The sequence below is a fragment of the Thunnus maccoyii genome, chromosome 1 (assembly GCF_910596095.1).
Source record: "Thunnus maccoyii chromosome 1, fThuMac1.1, whole genome shotgun sequence".
NCBI lineage: Eukaryota > Metazoa > Chordata > Actinopteri > Scombriformes > Scombridae > Thunnus > Thunnus maccoyii.
This window is the reverse complement of record NC_056533.1, coordinates 31,364,424-31,382,925: the sequence shown is the minus strand read 5'-3', so window position 1 is coordinate 31,382,925 and position 18,502 is coordinate 31,364,424. Positions and strand designations below refer to the sequence as shown.

At 41.2% G+C, this 18,502-nt stretch overlaps 1 protein-coding gene across 10 annotated transcripts in view; it reads right to left on the bottom strand.

The window, feature by feature from the left end:
• The window catches only part of neo1a (neogenin 1a), a 160,007-nt gene that overhangs the window by 38,941 nt on the left and 102,564 nt on the right, over nucleotides 1–18,502 (bottom strand). For all 10 annotated transcript variants that reach the window (XM_042415494.1, XM_042415493.1, XM_042415498.1 and 7 more), the window contains 2 exons: nucleotides 9,197–9,351; nucleotides 8,937–9,057 (listed from right to left, as the gene is read on the bottom strand). In XM_042415494.1, coding sequence (XP_042271428.1) covers nucleotides 8,937–9,057; nucleotides 9,197–9,351 — 276 coding nt within the window. The remainder of the gene's footprint in view (nucleotides 1–8,936; nucleotides 9,058–9,196; nucleotides 9,352–18,502) is intronic.

Genomic DNA, 18,502 nt, shown 5'->3' with positions numbered 1-18,502 from the left:
GCAGGTACCGACGGCTATTTTAATCCTTTTTTTTTTTCTCTTTCCTGCGCGAACCGAGAGCGAAATAGGCACCCATAACATTTTGCAGTTAGCACTTCGGCGACAGACCGTTTATAAAAGAAGCAAAGCTTTTTCACCACGGTTGAGTAAATACAACCCATAGAAAAGTTCAGCCCATGCTGAGAGAGAGCCTCAGCTTGTAAACACACACACACACACACACACACACACACACACACACATACACACACTGAGCGCCGTCCCTGAGAGACAGAGCCACAACACAAACACTTACTTAGCCATCAGAGCCTGTACAAACAGCAATTTGGTAGGGGCTGATTTCAGCTCTTCACAATCAATTTATGGCACAATCCCTCTGATCAGCTTCCTACAGCCCCCCAGTGGGGGGAACACATTCACTATTCACTATCACTAACATAGCTGTGTATGCATACCAAAGAGATTTTTTGTGTGTGTGTGTGTGTATTTCAGTTAAGACACTATGTGCACATTATAGGGTTTTATCCCCAAATTTGAATTTTAATATATTTTGCTATGAGGCAGAATTTAATGTAATATCTTCACATTTACATATTATTAATATTCACCATCACATACCCCTGACTTTTTTTTTCCATGTTGCCTTTTCATGATCACAAGCATTTATAAATATAACTAAAATGCTCCAAATAAAACAACAATATTATCATGTTTGTTTAATCGACCATAATCCACAAACAGCAAATAAGACTTAAAAGTAAGTTAAGATAAGGTGCCTATTATAACGGGGCCTGCGGTGAAAGGCTACATGTGGTGAATATAAGATTTAGCTGTTGGGGGACAGGTAAATTTGTGTTTACTGGCGTTTTAGTGATTATTTTTTAGTGAGAGGGATTCAGGGAAAGTTTTTTAGAGGCAATTTAATTCCCCAGTTGCAGCTTATTAGCTTGTCCACAGTGCCAACAACAGGCTCCCGTTTCCCTTTTGGCCTTCTTATCTCTGTTTCTAGCTTTATCACTCTAATGGGAATATTGATTATACCATAAAACTGACTTTTGGAAATTGCAATTTTAAAAATTAACAACAACTCTGGCCTGAAGAATTACCAAAGAGGTGGATCAACAACCTCTCTGACAGAGATTAAACATGAGAGAGTTGAAAAAAGTTGTAACTGTTGCAGGATGACTGCATTATTATGTCATGTGCTGTACTGCACAGCCTAGACATGTATGTGACAGAGCCGCGGTAGAGTCGAGGAAAACATGAGCCGCCTTGACATGGCTATTGCATGCTTGAGAGATTCAAGGGAAACGCTTCAGTTAGACCAATTAGAGTGTGTATCCTTGTGACCTCACGGAGGCAATCACCATAGAGTAAAAAAAAAAAAAAAAAAAAAACTGTGACCATATGTGTGCATACATGCGTATCCTAGAAGTACACGGCATGTTTTTTAACTGTCACATATTCACACTGGTGCCTGCTGCTGTTGAAGTTTTTGATGTAGTCTGTGCCAACAGAAAACATGGTGTGCAGCCCTGCACTGTGCTGACACATTCACATGCTCACAACGTTACACGTTCACTCCTGTTGGCCCGGCCGTGACCCTGCTAGCAGATGATGGAGCACACCGTATTCCCTGAAGTGGGCCCTGTGCTTTTATTCAGTACTAGAAGAGAGGAGTGAGTCTAGCTGGAGGGAAGTGTCTTTTAGCAGCCTATTCTCAATTCTTGATTTGAACAGGGAATAAGGGTGGTGCTCCGAGGTGCTGGAAGGATCCCCCGTCTGTGGTTTGTCTACTACAAATGTGTTAGGGACATTTTTTTTTACTGCTCTGTCTACTCAAACACAGTTCTTTGTTATTTAACCGTGATCTAGTTACATTTTATATTACACGGATTCACAATGAAGTCTTTCCTCAACACCAGCTAGAGCCTCTACTACACTATAACACTCTCTCTTTACTTTCAATTCAAGTCTTTCTTGATTTGTATTAGAAGAGGACGACAATAAAGCTTCGACATCAAGATATATTTGTACATAAAACCTTTTCCTGGTTGCATGCCTGCACGTTGCCACAACAATGGATCTAGGCTGCTGTGTTCCCATCTCTCGCGTGTATCAGGAGTCCATGTGGAAACAATAACTGCGTGCGTTCAAACGATACCGTTTCAATATTTGAGTGTCTGTTTGGGTTACAAATCTGCTGCAGATATCAGTTTTGTTTGGGAAAAAATAATCTCTCTTAAGGCTTGGAACAACGTTTTAAACATAGGGTGAAGGAGTTTGGAATTTTCTCTGTTTTTTTTTTTTGTTGTTCTCAGTGAGAAGAGGATTGCTTCAAGCTACCAGGTCTCTCCAAAACAGCTTGCTTTGGACAGTCTGTGTTCAGTTTAAACTGAACAGGCTGTCATGGTTTTGGTCAACAAATCTGTATTTCTTTTTAAAAGAGTTGGTTGTTTCTTGACAACAGGGAATTGCCAGAAAAATGTTCATGGGTTGATATTTTGTCTGATTTGTGTCTCTAGTCTTTCATCCTTAATGGAGGAAGTCGGTGGCCGTTTGCTCCACATGTTTAGTGTCTTTTTGACCAAGCTTTTACAAAAATATGTAAATAGATTAATTTGATCTCACTTAAAAATCACTGTTAAACATTTTATAACTCTACGGTAGAGTCCCCGTTGCCTCTTACTGGTGTGTATCCACTTCGTTCGGTTTCACATGTTGTAAATTAATGACATCTAAATAAAACTTGGGTGGGTTTTCGTGACTTCTGGATCGCTTCCGAAACAAAATTATTAGGTGTTAACTGCCTTGGCTCAAAAAACGAGAGGGGGAAGGAGATTTAGTGGTTGTATTTACTTTAGGTTGTTAACAGCAGTGCCAAGTCATCTGCAAAAAGGAGACTCTGGCTTTCTGTCATTTCACACGGAGGTCTGGTGCTCGAGACGGCCGTGATGAATCCATTTACTAATGAAGTTACGGCACGCGCGACCCTCAAAAAATATCCCTTTCCAGTATCTCTCTGTGCCTGTCACTGTGTCAAGCTTCAGCTTTTGGGGCCAGCACACATGTCACTTTATCATGCCAGCAGTCCTGATGCCTGCGCTCATAAATACACAGAGTGATGGAGGGAGAGAGAGAGAGAGAGAGAGAGAGAGAGAAAACCGAGAGACACAGAGAGAGCACTCAGGCAGTGATGAGGCATCTCCATCTCTCGGTGGGGGTCTGGTACCTCTGATGGAAGGGGAGGACAGGACTCTCCTGTTTGCTGCCACAGGTCTAAGAGGGGGGAAGGGGGAAAACTAATGGCGGTGTGGATGGATGAAGGGGAAAGACGAAGGGAGCGGAGGAGGGTTAGGAGGAGAAAGATAGAAGCGGAGGGTGAAGGAAGGAGAGAGAGATGAAAGAGAGGGAGGGATCGAGGAGGACTGCTTTTCCTGTTTAAGCTTAGGATTTAACAAAACCTTGAAAAAAAAAACACATTTGCATCAGGACTAGTGTGTCATCTTCGTTTCATCATAAAAACGACCTGAATCATAGCTAGGAATACTAGCCTACAGGATGAAGACGCTACAATCCATGCTGCTGTGTTGCACAGAAACAACTTTAAATGTTTTGTGTCATCCCTCACCTCAAGCCGGCTACATATTTAGTGAAAGCTCTTCCTTTCATTCATCTCGGTTGTAATTCACTTGCAACATTTGTGGCTAAAAAAGCATGAGCGCTCAGAGCTTGTACATCCAAACAAGCTTTCAGGTTCTCTAGTGAAGTACTTGGCTCGGGCACTAGGAGGCAAAAATGTCAAAACATTTATTCATGTGAGCTGGAGGAACACAGAGAGAGGAGACGAGAAGTGAGATGCAGGGACGGACGAACTCAGAGAGGAATATTTCCATATTGAAGCCTGAGAAGCATATGGAAGGAGCGGAAAAATAAGTATTCACATGCAAATGGAAGAGCATCTCTCAAATTTATGCAAACATAAAAGCAAATAACACACACACACACTTAAAGGCAAACAGCTAACTGAGTGCTTCCACTTCTCTTTTGTTTGCTAATGTCAAATGCAGATCTGCATTTTTCATATTAGGCTTTTTAGGGCACTTCAATCTAAAACTTGCCATGTTTTGACAAGTGGGCATCTAATAAGAGTGCCCGGGCTGATTTGTGACCTTGGGTCTGTGATTATTACAGTAAAAAAAAAACATGCTGTGGCTTTTCTTCTCCTCTTTTTTCTCTTATAAATGTCAGTTATTTAAATGTAAAACAGGATATTCAGCTCTCCACTCAATAAAGCAATAACACGAGCCATCCTAAAAACTAAAACATTTGTTTAAACTCTGCTTTGAATCCTAAAAAGAACTAAGAAAAAAAAAGCAACCATACTGCCCAACTTCGGTATACATTGTAGTGAGCCACCTTATCAAACTTCAAACACAGTCTCAGTCTTTGTACTGTATATGGAAAGATGACAATCATATAAACGAGCGCTTTGTCTAGGCGTGCACGGCTTCAAAGTTGAAAAACGTGACCCATTTCCTCTCCAAGCTGTAATTGCTGCCTACTAGAGTATCATGCATAAACGCTTCACATAATCATGTGCCTGGAAAAGGCCTCAAATTGTTGCTGCACACTGTCTATAGATGACATGTGATGATAATCCCTTAAATAGCATATCCTCTGCAGCTGATTAACCTCCCTTACTGTCATTTTGACAATAACAACCAAGGTCTGCATTGTGGACAGCGAATATCAAAAGTGCCAGCAGGGAATCACCGTGACGACTATTAGTGGTTGTATTTATAGTTTATTGAAGAAAGGATGGGCCGGTCTGCAGGGAATTTGATTAAACCAAATAAACTATAATTAGCACAACAACTGTCCATGTAGGCTGTTTGTAATGCAATGAATTTAAGAAATCTTACAATTTGTATCATTTCAGGAAAAAAAAAGTATCACACAGAGTAGTTAATTACTTGTAAGAAATTATTTAGCATTTGTCATTGGGAAGAGTTTTGCTTGTTACTCTCCCTCCCTCTGACAAACACTAATGATCTACAACGGTGTCTCTAACTAACACATCCAAACACAGTCTCAGCTCTTCCAGAAGACGACGAGTCTGCAAGTGGCAGCTTTACAGGGGGACATTAAGAGGCACTTTCCTTGGCCTGCATTACACTACATAATTAGGTCTCCTTGAGGTCCACTTTTGGCATTTGTGCTCGTATTTACCCACATCTGTTTGCAACTAGATGACCCATATAGCACATGGCTGTGGAATGTCCAGGAAAAGTGATCGAGACTGCAATCTGAGGTCCTATTTTTGACCTCCAATCCCCCCCCCCCCCCTAAAAAATCAGAGCCTTTCAAGGTTTTAAGATTGCTGTAGCGAGATAAAATGAGATGAACTTTGCAGGAAAAGCTTTTGTTTGTGTACTAACCCACTATCATCTACTGGAGTTCAAAGCCAAGAGTATTGATACACATATCACTATAAATAACTGCTGTACATATGCTAACAGTTGACAGCTGACCTTTTTCCATTCCCGAACAGCCACAAATGGGAATCATCATCGGAGCTACATTTAACTGCAGCTGGCAGTGTCAAGATGCAAAGATTATGACCGCTAATGAATATTAGCCAACTCGCAGCCGTTGGGTGTTTAGATGCAATTCACCCCCGTTGATTTCCCTGTAGGGTGAAGACAACTTCATCCCTGTGGCAAGTCCCTGGCTTATCCCCCCCCCCTCCCTCCTCCGACTGTGAGGCAGCAGACTGACAGACGGGGGTGTTTTCCTGGATGATTCAAGTCTGGCAGGTGTGTGTAGGATACCTGACTGACAGGAAACACACAGGGGCAGCAAAGAGCAGGCGCATATGTTTGTAAAGAGCATGTGGGGAAGTGGACAAAGATGCCCAGCTGTGAAGAAAGGGGAGGGGGGGGGGCGGGTGGCCGTAAAGAGGGAATATTTGTGGCAGCACAATTAACACAAACCCAGTGTGTTAGATTATCACAGAGAGCAGGTGGCTGTGAAAGACAAGGAGAGAGAAAGTGAGAGGAAGTGTCGAGAAAGGTGGCAGATGGCTGTAGAATTGAATGTGTCTATACTCAGCCGCACAGGAGGGAAGAGAGGAATACAACAGAGCCAGGGACTCCGAGGGGAGAGAGATACGACTCAACTAAAACTTAAAGAGATTTATTCCTACCTCGAATCACCGAGCCACAAAGCACTAATAGGTGTGGAAAATGAGCTTATTTCAAACATTTTCCTCATTGATTCACCATTCGGAGTCACAAATTGCACCTCTGAGAGAGGAAATTACACAATTGACACAGTGAAGCAAGTATTTGTAGAGAGTGCTGATGCGGATGTGTCTATACAAGCACAAAACGTCAACAATTTACAGGAGGAATGAACAGTACAACCGCGACTACGGTTATTTCCTCGATCCATCATCTGAGTCTCAGATGACGACTAGATAATAAACAGATTCATAAACAGGAAACTAGGGAACTTTCTGGTGCTAAGTATGTTTGGATTTGTATCACTGTGTCCAAAACAGATGTACACACTCAGAAAAGTACATGAAAAAAAAAAAAAAAGATTCTCTGTGATATTTATGGATTAAACAGAGATTAATTTCTTCAAAGCCCTGCTTAGGGCAGCCCTGTGTACAAGGCCAGCTGCCTCAGTAATTCATCCCATTTATCTTCAACTCAAAGGGAAAAAAAAAGAAAAGACTTGGGGCAATGTAAAGTGGCAAAACCCTTATCAATGGTGTCAAACACAAATACACAATGAGCTGCAGGTCGTCATTATTTCTGACTTAATGTCCTCCAATCAGAGGGGATGACACAGCTGGGGGGCCACCGTTTGGACACCGCTATGCTAATCCATTAGCCACCTGCCTCTAGTGAGGGGGAGTTCACGTTTTGATTAAATTTTGTCATCTTCCTCAACAAAAAATTGAAGGGTCTGAGTGGACAGTAATGGTTTAAATGTAAACAATAGACACACAAAAAAACTTGATTCCTGCTGTGTTTTACTTTCATTCCCCCGGTCATTATATTATTCCTTCATTTTCCACTGTGTTGTTTTATTTAGCTGCAGACTTAGAGACTCAGATTTGTTTTTCAATGAAATGATGTCTTACTCATCATCTTGTTTTCTTGTTTTTGTGGAGAGGTTTTTACCAGCCCCGTGGGTGTAACTATGATTATAATGACTCTGCAAATGATCTTAAATTTAAGTTGTATAACATTTTCTCCAATGATCAGAGGTAATGAAACGAAAACCGCCTCGAGAGCTAGCGTGTTAGAAACATTTTCCACACTGGCTTCTATTTTCAGGCACTTCGTTTTGGTGCTCCTAGCCACTGTCCTTGGTGTCTGCTTTTGTTGTACTTTGTACTTAGAAGCTCCAATCTGGGGATTAGCATTCAAGCCTCTCCTTTGGCTTTTAAGGAAAAATTATGCTGAAAAGTGAGACTGTGCCGCAGCAATCCAGGCGTTCTCACTTTAGCGGCATATGAGTTCATGTTTAGGTAAAGCTCCCTGCTAAAAGACGGACTTTACACGTCTAAGGATGCGGCATGGAAAGCACGAGCTTTGTGTAAAGCAGCTTTTCTTAGTCCTCACAACATTTCTGTAAAACTAGATGTGGAATGGACTGTGTGCAAAACCAGCGAGCATCAGTTTGCCCCAGATATACTTCTGTTCCCTTTGAGTCACCTATGGTTTAACAAGATCCCAGTGGTTTCATTTCACTGTTCACTACACATCCTCACTCGCTCCTCTCGCCTCCACAGATGTGCACATCCTCCAGCAACCGTCTAGGTGTTTACAAATGAGGCAAACTGTATAGAGAACCGGATACCCGCCACACTAACAGGGTAGCTCATGTTGAATAGCCTTTGTTGAAAAAGTGTTTTTCATCAGTGTTCTGTCCATATTCTAAGCTCCAGGTGTTTATGGTTGCACTTAATAGTAACATTTGAGCATCTTAAAGGTAGAGTCAGTGATTCTAGAGAAAGATTGTCATACACAACACTGGCTAAGCAAATGGGAAACAGAAAGAAAGTGGCTTGGACTGAGCCACACAACACTATTCAGGCCAATCAGCGAGGGGCGTTTGTGCTCATGCACAGGAAGGGGGAAGTCATCAGCTGTCTGTGTGAGGACGTGACAGTCTACCGTCTCCAGTGCCTGTTGAATGGTGGGAGCAGGACCGCTGAACTGGAAATAGAGCAGCCGGAACAGATACACTCCGAGATGTGTTCTAAACTTTTTAACCACATCGATGAATCAATAAATCCAAACACTGTCAATTTCTTCCTGTGGAGCTGACATGCAATCTATTTTGGTTCAGTAAATCTCTGCTGTCAGTCAGTCTTACTTGTGTTTTGTTGAGTGAAAAGTGGGGGAAGCCACAGAGAGGTGGAGATTTGTGCTCACATGAAACTATTTTTTTTTTTTCCCTGCTCCTGATAAAGTGTGAGAGGAACAGAAGTGACTCTACACAGCTGACGCCATCGCTCTGATTTCTGCAATATTTTTCTTTTGGTCGTCAAAGGGAGGGGTTGTATTTGTTTGGGTGTTTAGTTAAAATATCAATAGTTTTTCTCCAGAATGACTGACTCTGCCTTTAATAATTTAAAAAAATAAGGAGGTGTGAGGCTGTTAAAAGCTAAAAAAAAATAATCACAAGCATTTGTTAATGTTCAAACGGCTCCTTTCCAAATATGCAGCTCAGTTGTCTGAGCAAAAATGATTAGACGTGGTTAATTTCTGAGTCGTATCTGACATTGATCATTCTGACAGTGATGCATTTGATCAATTTGTGTGTTTGTCGACTTCTCAAGTGGCAATTGATTTTGTCTAGTGAATTAACATCTGCTTTTGCACACTAGTGGGTGGTCGTGTTGAGTGGCGTACCGTGATCCAAGATGATGAGCTGTGCGCTGGACTGGATGTTGCCCGCGTCGTTCTCCGCAAGGCACTGGTAGAAACCCTCGTCCGACTTGACCAGACCCAGAACCTGCAGGTTGTGTTCCTTCTACGAAGATGAGGAAACGGTCATGAGGAGGAAGGAAACAGAAAAAGTACAAAAAGAAAGAGAAAATATAGATATAATCTTAATAATATTGCATTCACAAGAGCAGAAAAGGAAGAAAGTTAGCGCCAAATGAGCTTACGATTATTTTGAAGTAGTCGCTGGGGATGACAGCGTCTCCGTTCTTCACCCATTTGACGGTGGGAGCCGGTGAGCCGGTGACGTCACACTCGAAGACGATGTCCAGGGACTCGTGGGCGTAAATGTTGGCCGGCCGCTTGACGAATTGGGGAGGAACTGTGGAATCAAGATGGTACAGAGGAGTCAGAGAAGTACAAAAAAAAAACCAACCCAATATATAAAACATTATTACATGTCAAATTGAAGTTTGGGGAAATGTGTGAACGGTTAAATCAAAGAAGGGAATAAGAGATGAGGGATGACAAATGAATGTTCTTCTTCTTGATGAAATTCAATAACCAATTTGTCAAAACTAACCAGGCACATCAAACTCCAGTGCTATGGTGTCTGGCAGGAAATGAACAAGACTCAATGATGCCATGCCTCCCCTTCAATTGCCAAATTGCCAGTCAAGGGAGAATGGAAGAAAACAACAAACAATATCATCTAATAACAACTTATCCAATTATTTTCTGCAACCTTCACACAACTGTGACCTTTCCGGCAGATGGCAACACTTGAAATATTTGATAAAAACATTCAATAACATCTGTTATTTCCTATTTAAGAATAGATGAAAAATAACCGTTACTTTGCTACCAGTACATTGTGTTAGCATGCTACACTAGCTGAGTCGAGCACTTGCAGATCTCCCCTAGTCCTGGTAATGAGGGCCAGAGAGGAGTTATTTGATCTGCTGGGGCAATACAACGCCTCATCAATCTGTCCTGGAACAAGGTCACTGGGAGCGCAGGGCCCAGGCCTCGTCCTCTCTCTATAATTGGACTGTACGTTTATGTGAGGAGAGACAGTGTAAGACAGACCGTGCATGTGTGTGTGTGTGTGTGTGTTTTCCGTGCACAAGTGCTTCTGCTGCCTCTGTGCTTTCCCCTGATAAGCTGCGACCTCGCTGACCACAGTTTAAATGACTGTTATTGTTAGTGTGTCGCAGTGTGTCAAGCTTTGCCATCAGCCTCCTGGGCTCTGTGATAGCTAGTTATTAGCATCTGTTTTGCAGCTATTCACATGGGCTGATTGGATATAGTAGCAGTGGGTGCATAAGGTCCTTTTCTGGCTTTATTTGCAAGAGTAGCGGGATGTGAGGTCAAGTTCCCCTCATCCGCTTGATGTAGCTGTGGCTAATTTACTCTAACACAATATTTCTAGTTAACAGATCAGCCCTCATCTTGTCGGGACACGCTGTTAACAACAGCAAGAGAATTAAGACTCGCAAATTATAGTTCTTAGTAATTAAACTGCTAAAGAACAATCCCCAGTACACACATTTCTCCACCAATAGCAGCCTCAATACACCGAGAAGCAGTGCTGCTACATGACACATCGGGCACTATAACATCTTCATATTTTCCTGACCTTAAAATGCACTTTACCCATCTGTTTGATATTTTCATGCCCTGCATATGGTGCAAGGCCGGGAGGAGAGGTGCAACTCGACAGAAGTTGCACACAAATGAGGTACCACAATACCACAAAATGCTCTCTCTCTCTATATCTAAAACCCCTGATTCATCAGGCGCTACACGTGTGCATCCTCACATTTATTCCAACTTGTCCGTCAAAAGCAGTGTTTTTAATTATCAACATGCAGTTCGATAGCAAAAATAGCAGGATTATGATTGTCGTGTGTTATGTTAAATTTAATGAAAGACATTTGCACATCTCCCTCTGGGTAGTCATGTTAAGGGGATAATTGTGGGGAATTATCAGTGTGTGCAAACAACTTCAACAGACTCTTGCTACACACCTGGCATCAATAGAAAATTAATTCTACTTCCTAAATGACTGACTGTTCACTGACTCGGGCTCACGTTTTTAGTGAAAGCTACAAATTCTTGCACGGCACTTGAATGGTCAAAAGGTTTCCACCCTCTGAGTATCCCAGAGTGGATCTTCCCTTTGATGCTACAAGATTTTAAAAAAATGAGTTGCTGTATTTCAAACAAAAGCCAACTGTAACTTGTTGTTTTGACTTTCAAATTTAAATTTTTTAAAAACCACAAAATGCAGTAAGACAGGCCAAACACGAAACAACCGGACAGCGCCGCAGAATACTGAAACGCTCCTTCGCCTTACCTCCTAACGAGTGTCTAGACCTTTCTGTGAGCTACAGTGGAGAATATTGACGACTGAGACAAGGATGGAAATGAGGATGGTGATACTTGTAGACTGGATCACCGTATAGTTGTCAAGACAGCCATTGCCCTGATCTGTGTACATGTGTGTATGTCTTTGTGTGTGTGTGTGTATGTGTGTGTGTGTGTGCCAGTGTTCCCTGAAGGGGGGATGTGTGAGTTGTGAATAATGTATTTCACAGTGTGGTGTCCCCTGGATATTTGCCTCTAGTAGCTGTGCAGCAAAAGCAGGTGGAATCCTTGGTTTACTTTGGTGTGTCAGGGACACGGTGTTAAAACACCAGTGAGTCAGTGTCTGTGTGTGAATATATAGGTGGTTGAGCCATGTGTGAATAGGAATAATTTTAAAAAACGTGTCTGGATATTTGTTTCTTCCTATTATTACTGTTTATATATGCTGTACATAATACTGTTTGTTTCTTTCACTGCCTGCAATATGTGCACGAGTGTGTGTAAGTGACTGTTTATGTGTGAGCGCATGTTTCTTTACGTCGATGCCGTCTCAACCTTGGTACGTCGCGTTGTATTCGTATGTGTTTTGGTGTCACTTTGTGTCACTTGGAGACAAAGAGTCAGTTTTTATGTGTATGTGTCTGAGTGTGTGTGTGTGTAAAACCAGAGTGAGGTTTGCTGGTGGTATCCTGTGGCTTTCTTTATCTCGCTTTCTCTCTGTTTCACCACTCTGTCTCCCATTTTTCCCCCCGATTCTTAATCTTCCTATAACTCCCCGTCTATCTCTCCATCTTCAGCCTCCCCTCCATCTCTCCATCTGAGCAGACATGCACCATTTTCTCTAAATGGAGTTCAGACATTTGGAACCTATTGCACTGAGCAATGAGTAGAAACGCCTAAATATACCAATAAAGCTCTGGGGATTGGAGGGAGATTTCAGGACTCAAACACAGGGTTTGTTGATGAGAAACTCTCATCGCGACAACATGCTTGATGACCTTCTTTAATTGGCCTTTTGGAGCTCAAAACATACACACTTTATGCAAAGGTGAACTTTGTCACATTTGTGAAAGGATGCAGAAAAGGTTTTTTTTGGCGACAGCTGTGGAAACAGAATTCAAAGTGGGACTTGATGAAAAGGTTGATCGGTACAAACATGACCCTGCTTTAAAACGTTCACAAAAGTTTAAATTAACTTGGTTTATTAAATGCTACGCTGGCTTCTTGCCTTGCACAACAGCGTTAAAGGCATGTACATTGACAGACAGCTGAGCCATGAAGCCAATGCATGTTGGCAGCGAGATGTTAAAGCCAGAGCCAAAGTGCCTTAAGATGCTTTTCCTCAAATGGATACTAGATACAAGCAGCAAGAGAACTAAAAGCTACACCACCTGACTGGCTGAAAACACTCAACCTCCTTCTAAAGATAAAGGATTTCCTTACTTAGTCTTTAGAGGTATCCACTAGCGGTGCCATGTTGTGCAAGTGTGGAGCCATGTTTTGATTAGCAGGCTCCAGTATTCTTTGAATGGTACGACATAAAAGCATGCACACTGGGCTGAACATGCATGCCATGAACACGGGGGTCGACATATTAAACATTTCTGCCGACTGCAGAGGGCAGTAACAATGGCAGTGACGCTTTGTAAAGGGTTGCAATATGACAGTAAAAACAAATTAAAGCTTCAACTCATTACATAAACTCATTACATAAAATATACCAAATGCTTTTTGTGTGTTAATGTAAACTTTAATAGTACCTTTAAGGGTAAGAGGGGGGTATATGTGGGGCATCGTTACTAGATTGACAGATGTCTCAGCCTATCAGATGCTGTTCACTCATTCCTTATCAACTCCCAGGCTCCGGATTTTGCCAAAAATTGTATTTTAAGGTTCCAGTAGGTGACAAAGATGAGTAATAAACCAAAATTCAGGACATACATATCGGTCACATCATAAATGCTACGTCCATGCTTTTCTTCTACAGTCTTTTCTACAGGTTTGCAGAGATGAAGATGTTCCACTCTACCGGCTGGAATATCTCCAAACAGGCTGACTTGTTGTGGTACATAAATACGACTCTCTAATGGAAGAGAAATCCAACAGAGACAGAAAAACAACAAAGGAAATGCTGATAAGCAAAAGAGGGAGAAGAAGAAAAAAAATTCATGGCAAATATAAAGGAGAAAAAAATAGAATAAAGGACCCCTATGCCAATTCTTCTTTGGGGCTGGTGTTATCTCTCTAGCCTGTAGCTTAGTAAAAGAAGCTTTAATGCAGACTTACACTGACTCCAGTGAACTACTAAAAGAGGGCCACAAAAAGGTCATGTGAGTGTCTTACTGTGAGCTTGTTAAAACAAAAATCCTTTGGGTTCCTAAAGGGATTCTCAGCAGCGTACCTCACTTAAAGATTCACTAGTAGCCAGGAATATATTGAATAGAGATATACTGAGGGGGGGGGGAAAGTCAAGGCTCCATCTTTTGATACTGATAAAAAAAATGGTGAAACATCAAAGTCAAAGAGCTGAAGAAAACAGTTATTTCAATTGGCGTATTTTTGGCTTGCTGGGATGAAACAAAACTTAATGACTTTTGGAAATACAATCCCAACAATTAAGCAGCAGCAGCAGCAATCTATTAAAGCCTATTCTAAGACTGTAAAAGCAAAAGGGTCTAAATATGAAAGACATTTCACAACTCTGTTAGACTGGATGGAGTCTAGCTAGCTTCATAAAATTAAGCAATCGCTGTTGGACAGTCATGGTTTACTCTGAGGGCAAGTGGAGCTTGGACTGCGCTAATTACCCATCCTGCTCTTCCAAAGATAACAGCTTTACTCTTAATCCTGGCCAAGACAAACAGCTTCAGCAGGGAAGATGCTTGGTGCTTTCTTTCCTAGTCATTGAGCAGAAAATAATGTCCCGTTAGTGGCAGAGTCTTAGAGAGGGTGTTCAATCTTTGGATGTTTTTGTGCTCTAAAATTACAACACTTGAGTCAAAGCAAAGATCTTAGATTATCCATGAAATGCTGGGAAAAAAAAAAGCTTGCCTGATGGTTTAGTAACGGCTTTTAGAGGAGTTCAAGGAGCTTCCTCTACTCCAGTACTGTCTTTACAGAGCATGAAAAATTGCCAATAAAAGATCTAAAGCGGTATTACTACTCAACATCCAATTGGAAGTGAAGTGTAAACAAAACTGTAAAACTGTGCTGTAAAATGTTACTTTAAAATGTGCCATCAATGTCAGTTACTATATAAGAATACCTGGCTATTTGGTGCATTATCTTGAGCAACCATTGGATGCCATGATTCATGTAAGCTTAATTATTAGCAATATTATTGTTAAAAGAAAGCTACTTTATTCCTAGAACTGTTTACTTTATGCTCATGCTGTAATAAAGCCGGTTTATAGTGGGCTCATTTCAGTAATGCTTGGGTAGACAAAGGTTCATCAATTGTTTTTAGTACTGATCCAGCAGCAGTTTAGGATGTATATCCTTGTGTTATGTAAAGAAAATGGAGGGAAACAGATTTGTACTTTGCAGTTTTTCATATGGATGTAACATTTCCCTGGAGGTTTTAATCTTTTTGGCTATGAGGATGTTTCAACCTAATAAGAAACAACAGAAATCATGTCCAGAATCTAAATGGAGAGAGAATTGACACCAAACAGTGTGGTGATGACACTGTTGTTCGCTTTTTTTTGATTGTTTTTGCCTTTTTTCAAAAGATGAGCAGCAGAAAGGTGACAGGAAATGAGGGAGAGAGAGGAGGGGAGGGGAGGGGGGGGAGTGACATGCAACAATGGTCCCCACCAGAATTGAAAGGAGGATGTTGCAATCACAGCATATAGTGGTTCAACACTACGCTACCACAACATTGTGTGCGCTTATTGTGTTGGTGCCTGTCTTGGAGTCCTGCAGATATAGCTTTATCTGAAATAAATAGCAGACCTGATTCCAAAAACACATGAATGCAGACAGAAAAGAAAGGCCTGGATGAGAATCAGACAGACCTCCACACACCTCTCACCCCACCGGCAGAGATAACAACCCCCATGAATAAGGGAAAATGTGTGCGCCTGTGGGTGTAACTCCTTATCAGATTAGTGTGCTTTTAATAGTTAAATGGAAAGTTTCTTTTTTATTTCTATCAGAATATAACCTCTGAATATAACACCGGAGGGAGGGAGGGCAGGAAGACAGCGTGCCAAAGTAAAAACAGTTTAAAATATCCACCAGATTTGATCACATCCGTAATTCTTCCACACATCATTTGCAGCAAACTATTCCTGTCACTAGCTGGAAAAATACTTTGAACACAGTTCAAAAACAAATTCCCACTACAGTATTTTCATCTGATATGTTAGTAGACACAACACACTTTGACTTTTATTAAGTTACAGTCACCTGTTTTTTTGCCTGTTGGAACAATGTGAACTGCCCAAAGTACGTAGACGTGATATACGATAAATGACTCACTTTTTTTCAAACCACTTTTCTTGTAGCAAAAAGAGTAAAGGAGAAAAGTGGAACTGTGAGCTGAAATTGAGCATATCTAGGTTTTTTATGTTTCTGTCTATTTTTTTTCTCCATTTCTGTAACAAGGCTATAACAATCCCGCTGTCCCTGGTTATAAATCTAGTGCCCTCAGCCTATAGGAAAGACATGAAACTTTTACAGGGTGCAGCGATTTCCTGCACGTGAGCGCAGCGCATGGAAAGAACAATTACGCTGATGACATGATAGCACGAGTCCATGATAGATGAGGGCCACTGACTCTGAGCCCCATAAAAGTGAAAACATACATGTTTGCGGAGAAACTATTTCTGTCCTGCATACAGACACGCCACACAGTCCAGGTCTGGGTGGTGCCCCCCAGTCACGCAAGACCATAATCAAAAGCCGCTGCCTCCTCTGGCCTCATTTATCCTCTTGCCAGCTCTAATAGAGGGTGAGATGTCACAGAGGAGAACACAAACTCACACATGAAAGTGTGTGCCTGTTGGGGCCTATAGATGTGATGCGAGTGGAAGGGTGATCAAAACGTTACCGGTTACATTTTGTGGTTCTTCAAAACTACCTACCTTGAGTTTTTGCCATTGGCTTCGCTATAACGCAAGTATTGTGGTTGTATCTTCACAAATAAAAGCTCTAATCCTCTTTATCTCATTGGCATAGGAAAATATGGCACACACCACTCTTGGATACCTACTGTCAATTCTGACAGATGCTGACATGGTCTGTAAATATGCATCATTTCACTCTGCAAAGAGCTATCCTTATTTGTTCAGTTGTTTGGTCTGTAGATATAAGCTTCACTGTGAACATAGGAACAAACTACACTGTTTTGATATCATGGAGTTTGGGCAGTTAAGCTATACATGTGCTATTGTTTGCTAGAAAGCTCTGCCAGGGTGAATTTTTGAGAGAGACTCATAGCGTCACTTTTCTATCCAGACCTTTATCGGAGCTCTGCTTTAATGTGAAACAGGAACATGCTGAGTGTAAATTCTCAAAGCTTGTAAAAAAAAAATCTGACATACTCAGTGTAGTTTGTATCAGCAGGGGTCACTGCAAGGGTACTTAGAAACTGGGTTTTCCTGAAGTGTAAATGCAGTAGTATTTCTGGAGAACTGTTTTCCCCCTCTGCATTATCGCTGCAGGCTATTAGAGCTGATAGTTATCAGATTCTTCCAGAGATTTTACTGGATTGAACTTTTCTTCTTTTCTTGATTCTTAATAGAATTAAATACAATACCACGGCATGTATCAGAAATACTAATTAAATAAAGTAAGACTAAAGAGTGTATTCGGTGGGGACTATTTTCAGCCGTAGATTTGGTGAGCTTGTGAGTATTAAATGCCACACAGGATGGTTGAACTGTATGTTGAGCTGAGCAAATAAAGAATAAAGAAAGATATCACCCAGTACAACAGTTTTGCTCATATATGTGTTTTTGGATGGAGGTCAGAGTAAGCTGTATAAAGCTTTGGCTACACGGGCAACACTTATTAATAAGATCAATTCATGGTTTGTTTTGGTCTTTCCGCAGAATTTCTTGCAAATAGGAAAAATGATCACCAGTCTCATCCTCTAAGAACATATGTACCATATGGTATTTGATTGAAAATAAATGTCTAATTACCAAAAATACCCTTTGAATGCGCAGTAACAACCATGTTAAATTAACTGAAGAGCCACTATAGACAGGTACAATGTTTGAATAACGGCTGAAAATTAAAACGTAGACACATTTGCTGCATATGTGGGACTCAGTCATTTCAAACTCATGTGCTGGACAGTATGGACGATATAGAACAACACCCACCCTTCCTCTGTGTTTCTTCTATATAGATTTTAAAAATTGATGCTGAATTTTGAAAGGTTGTGTTTCATTTGTTGTACCGTTTTTGATTTTTGAAAGGAACTCAGGCAGGAAACCTTCGCTGCATTGTTATGCCTTCGTGCTTTACAGAGCTCTGTGAATATAAAACAGAGTTTATGCACTCTAAAGGCCTGCTTTATCCATCACAGTGTGCAACAAATACAGGTGTATAGAATAAGTGCATAATTGACCCTCTGTGGCATCATTATGAATATGTGGTTGTGTGTGTGTGTGTGTGTGTGTGTGTGCATACACCTGCTGCAGCCCCTATGCATCTCCTCTTTCCGCAGATGAGCGCCAGCTGCATCACAAACCCTCAAGCTATCTCCGGGCAAAACCTAACGGTGTTTTACCGTATCAAATCCCCGGCTTCTTTTAAGCACAAACTGTCCAGTGTTTATGAAAAGCCACTAGCCATACACACACAGTTCCTTGTTACTGCAGTAAAAGAGGCCCTAAGGTGTTTTAGAGGAAGTCAGTCATAGGAAAAATTGTTTTTTTGTAAGTATAGATTCATACCGCATTGATTCGTATGAGTTTCTTTTTACAAGCGTAACCACTTCTTTAGGGAATCAATTGACCTTTCAAGTGTCACTTCTGTTGTCAAGGGAGCAAATCAATGTCGCAATCTGGTTACTTCATGAATCTGTATAAAGCAAATGCAATTAGGCCCATGTGTCTACAGCATGGGAACTAATCAAACAGTTTTATCGTATTACAATGACTGATGTCTTTCAACAATATTCCGGCGGCGCTGATCAATCCTCTACAGTC